This window comes from Lipotes vexillifer, unplaced genomic scaffold, assembly GCF_000442215.2.
Source record: "Lipotes vexillifer unplaced genomic scaffold, Lipotes_vexillifer_v1.1 scaffold1691, whole genome shotgun sequence".
In the NCBI taxonomy this organism is placed as follows: Eukaryota; Metazoa; Chordata; class Mammalia; order Artiodactyla; family Lipotidae; genus Lipotes; species Lipotes vexillifer.
The window spans coordinates 410,756-415,313 of record NW_006789046.1 but is presented as its reverse complement, the minus strand read 5'-3'; the positions used below and the strand labels follow the sequence as shown (position 1 = coordinate 415,313).

General features: G+C 62.6%; 2 protein-coding genes across 2 annotated transcripts in view; both read right to left on the bottom strand.

The window, feature by feature from the left end:
* Positions 1-1,738, bottom strand: part of LOC103079231 (L-xylulose reductase) — a 1,829-nt gene extending 91 nt beyond the window's left edge. The window contains 8 exon segments of the mRNA XM_007472098.1: positions 1-35; positions 155-272; positions 365-429; positions 520-619; positions 696-738; positions 836-990; positions 1,506-1,603; positions 1,687-1,738. Coding sequence (XP_007472160.1) covers positions 1-35; positions 155-272; positions 365-429; positions 520-619; positions 696-738; positions 836-990; positions 1,506-1,603; positions 1,687-1,738 — 666 coding nt within the window.
* Positions 1,739-4,466: 2,728 nt separating this feature from the next.
* The window catches only part of LOC103078961 (carbonyl reductase [NADPH] 2-like), a 2,002-nt gene continuing 1,910 nt past the window's right edge, over positions 4,467-4,558 (bottom strand). Inside the window, 1 exon segment of the mRNA XM_007462302.1 lies at positions 4,467-4,558. This exon segment is cut by the window's right edge and continues 14 nt beyond it. Within this exon segment, the coding sequence (XP_007462364.1) occupies positions 4,467-4,558 (92 nt within the window).

Genomic DNA, 4,558 nt, shown 5'->3' with positions numbered 1-4,558 from the left:
CAGGAAGAGGATGGTGTCTACCACGTTCTCCACCTCTGTGGGCAGGGTGGGGTTCAGGACGTGGTTGAAAGGTGCTGCCCTTCATCTTTCCCTCCCACCCCTCACCTGAGCAAGCCACTGATGCAACTCCCAGCTGGGCTCCCACCTGACTCACCGGCAAACTTGCCAAGCGGGATGCGATCCAGCATGGTCTTGGCCTTCTGGGGGTCGCTCCAGTTGGCCTGGCCCATGGGTGTCATCACCACTGTGGGGTTGAGTGCATTCACACGGATCTGTACTGGAACAAGAAGGGGGTCAGCTGGGTGGGCTGAGGCTCTCTGGGCACGTGGGCTGGGTGATGGGAAGGCATCCCAGTGGGGCTCACCTGGTGTGGCCCAAGCTCCAGAGCCATTACCTTGGTCAGCATGTCCAAGGCACCCTTGGTGGAGCCTGTGAGGAGAGACAGCCTGTGTGGAGCCTGAGCTGGCTGCTCAGGCTGGGGTGGGGTGGGGGGGCAGGGCACAGCCGGGACTTGCTCACAGTAGACGCTGTGGTTAGTCAGTGCGCGCTGGGAGGCCTGGCTAGAGACATTCACGATGGACCCCGGGGCTCCCCGAGCTATTAAGCCTCGGGCCACGATCTGGAATTGCAGAGGAAGCATGAGGCAGAACTGGTGTCACCCCCCCGTTCCCACTCCTGCCCTGAAGGCAGCTCACCTGGGACACCTGGATGACAGCCCGAAGGTTCACGTCGAAAGACCTGGAAGCAGATGGATAGACCGTGGTCAGGGACTGGGACTGCTACAGCAGGAGACAGCCCTTCCCACCAGGAGTTCCTCCACCCCACCCTGGCTCACGTGTCACACGCCTCCTTGGTGACCTCCAGGAAGGGCTGCAGCAGCGCCACGGCAGCATTGTTCACCAGCAGGTCCACAGGGCCCACGCCGCCCAGCGCTCGCTCCGTGGCCTCCCAGTCACCCAGGTCCACACATACAGGCTCTACCCCAGGGCACTGTATTAGGTGGTAAGGCGGCACATCTACCAGAGGATCCATGCCCAAGAAAGGGTACAGCTGGGCCTCTGGCATGCGAGGGAGAAGGGCTGGGTTTGCATGGCCTTTCAGTTCGACAGGGGGAGGGGTTAGGGGTCCCAGAGGAGCCAGTCACCTTCTTGGGGCTCAGAATCCCAGGCTGCTGCAGGGGGAGGGTAGTTAACTCGGCCTCTAGGCCACTGGGCAACTCGGGGCTTCGGGAACGGGAGCCTGGCCCCGCCTCCGGCCAGTCTATTTCCTCCCAGCGCCCTAACGCGTCTTGCCCCGGACCTGCAAGGCAGCCATTTCTGCCTGCTCCTAAGCCCAGGGGTAGTCGTCGTTCTCCCGACCCGTCGGCCCCCAACAGAGGCCGTGCGCCCGGCGTGGGGGAGGCTGTACAAGAGTCCTTGGAGAACCCTAGCGCCCGGCGGCCGTGTGTCCCGGCCCGCCCTCAGCCTCGCCCGCCGCCCGCTGGGCTGGGACAAGGCGACGCTTACCTCGCGGACCAGGCTGTCCAGGTCGGCCTGGGTCCGGCTCACAGCCACCACTTGTGCACCCGCCGCGTGCAGCGCCTGAACAGTGCTGCGCCCGATGCCTGCGAGGAGCGCGGCTCAGTGCGGGCGCCCTTCCCCGGCCACCCCCTCCCAGGCCCACCTTTGGCCGCCGCCCCGGGCCCACCTTTGCCCGCCCCAGTGACGAGCGCCCGGCGCCCCGCTAGGTTCGGCTCCATGAGGATCTGACCGGCCCTATGCACTGCGCACTGCTGAGGCCCAACTGCGTGCCTGGGTCCAGCTGCGCGCGATTGTCCGGGAGGGCGCGGGGCGGGGCGGGACGCGGCGGGCCAATTGCAGGGCGGTGTCCTGGGGAGGGAGGGAATATTCAAATAGCGGCTTCCCCGCGGGGGCGATTGGCCGAAAGGAATGGGCGAGGCCGGGGCGGGGCAGGCTGGGTCCCCGCTGGACTCTTGGGCGGGGTTTTTCAAACTGCCCTGTTGTGACCCTTCGACCCGGAGTGAAATAGGTTTAGGGGGCCCCGCTAGCATATTTCCCCTGCCAAGATGATTATTACAAAAAAACAGATGTGGTCATTAATACGTGAAATTAATACGTGGTAATTAATACGTAATTATACGTAGCTGTACGTGAAGGAGATCTCAGTCAGGGCTAACATTTTTTTTGCTGTACGCAGGCCTCTCACTGTTGCGGCCCCTCCCATTGCAGAGCACAGGCTCCGGACATGCAGGCTCAGCAGCCATGGCTCATGGGCCCAGCCACTCCGCGGCACGCAGGATCCTCCTGGACCGGGGCACGAACCTGTGTCCCCTGTATCGGCAGGCGGACTCTCAACCACTGCGCCACCAGGGAAGCCCAATATTTTTTTCTTTTGTTTCTGAGAAGAAAAGTTTGGCAAAAAGGATCACATGCTCCCCTCCCCCAGACCTGGGAGTAGCTCACGCAGGCTCACTTGTGCTTAGAGGGAAAGGGTTTGGACAACCCAATAAGCCTGAAGAAGAGGCCAAGGCCAGCAAATGTGTGCTTTAGCCTCAAAGGGAGTTGAAACGCTGACCCACCCGACCAACCCACAGAAGGCCATCAGGACTTTAAAAACTTGGATAGGATGGGAAGGGATAGGCTTAGGGTCATGAGGTACCCAGTGGCCAGCAAGGGCAAGCATTGCTTCCTGCAGCTTTAGGGTCAGAGATATATGTGTGCTCACCTGTCCATGTGTGCATTGGCTCCTCCTGTAAAAGCTACTTTGTTCTGTGGGTCATGGTGGGAAAGTCTAGAAACACTGCCCTTGAGGACCTTCTGTGGACAGGAGTAAGGAAGTGGTGATTGCAGGGCCTCTGGGTCACTGTGGCTTTGGGCCCAGAGAGGTGGACAGTCTGGAGGAGACGGTGGCTGGGGACAGCAGGAGGCACAGGTTTGAGAAGCCCCTGGAGGATAGCCAAGTGAGTCCTCCCTACCAGATCTGGCGCTGTGGTGCAGCCGACACCCTCTAGGCACTGGGCAAACCCTGCCTTCTGCTGCTAACCTTGGACCCTGCCGTCCGCCTGCCAGAAGCCAAGGGGAGGGGGGGAACAGCCCCCAGCCTGTCCTTCCTGAAAGGGACATCTGCTTAGGTCCCTTCACTGTCTTTACCTGGCCCCCAGAATGGTGTTCAAATCCTTTCACTTGCCCCGTGATCCTCAGTGGACCAGCTGGACTGAGCCAAGCCTGCTTTGGCACAAACCTTGCTCTGGGAGGCCCTGAGGCTGGCTAGAAGTGCCCTCAGCACTCCCCATCCCTGCAACGTGCCCTTTGCTCTCTCAGCCCAGTGGTACCATTGCCTGGAGGGCCCCACCCCAGCCCCTCATGCCTTGCCCCCTTGCCCAGAGTTGGACACTGCACCAGTCCAGCTGACTGACCACCTCAGGCCTCATCACACCCACACTCAGAAGGCATGGGTTATGAGGAACCTGACTCAGGTAGGCACAGCTGAATCCCAGCAGGGCCTGCAAAAACCCTCTAGCTGCCCCAGCTGCAGGGCTGATTTGTCTGGAGTCAGGCCAGGGACAGTAGGTAGAGCAGCAGCTGTGGACCCTTCCCCAGCTGGGGCTGCCCTCTCATGGGTGGTCTTGTGGGGGAAGGTGTGCCCCAAGGCGGAGCTGGTTGCTCAGGGTTGGATAAGCTATAATGGTCCAGCACCCCGCCCCTCACGCCGGGCGCTGAGCGCTCAGTCCCATCTTCCCTAGGGATAGCCTATGGTCCAGAGCATCTCCCCGCAGCTCCTCAGACCCTCTACCCTCTCCGGCCGGCGGTAGTGGGGGCGGGGGGGGGGCATGCTGGGCTGAAGGGTGGAGCCAGAGCCTCAGGGAAGGAAAGGTGGCTGCACGCTGCCCTCTGCCCTCCGCCCAGAGAAGGTTGGGTGTTGCGGTAAGGGCGTGGACACGAGGAATCTTCTTGCAAGGAATCTCGGCCCTTCAGCTCAAGGGCAGGGTCAGCGGTGGAATCCGGCGGGCTTCGGATCTGCCCTCTCTTTACTTCTTCGAAGGTTAACCGGTGCCCCCCAGTCCCTGATCCTCCCCTCCCCAGCCTCACGGCATGCCCAGCCAGAGCCCGGGCACGGCTAGCTGCAGGAGAAAGGCCTCCATTTAATTAGGCAAATCCACTCCAGCACAGCTGAGGACACAGTGGGTGGGGACGACAGGGGCGGGGTCTCCTGGCACGTGGGTGTGGATGCGGGATGGGCTGGTGGGGCGGAGCCGCGGCGTGGCGTGGAGGTGGGGCCAAGCTGCGGGGCGGGGGCAGTAGGACGGGCCGTGGGAGATGCGGGGAGGGTCGGGGCGTGGGCGTAGATGGGGCCAGGGGCGTGGTGGGCTGGTGGCCTTGGCGGTCTGGGGGCGGGGCGGTGGGGCGTGGAAGCGGGGCCGGGCGGAGCCGAGCACCATCCTTCTGGCCGGCCAGAGCACCGCACTCCTAGGAGGCCAGGTACCCGGTATCCACAAAGATTCCCGAGCCGCTGGTGGAGGCGCTGCGGTCGCTGAGCAGGAAGAGGATGCTGTTGACCA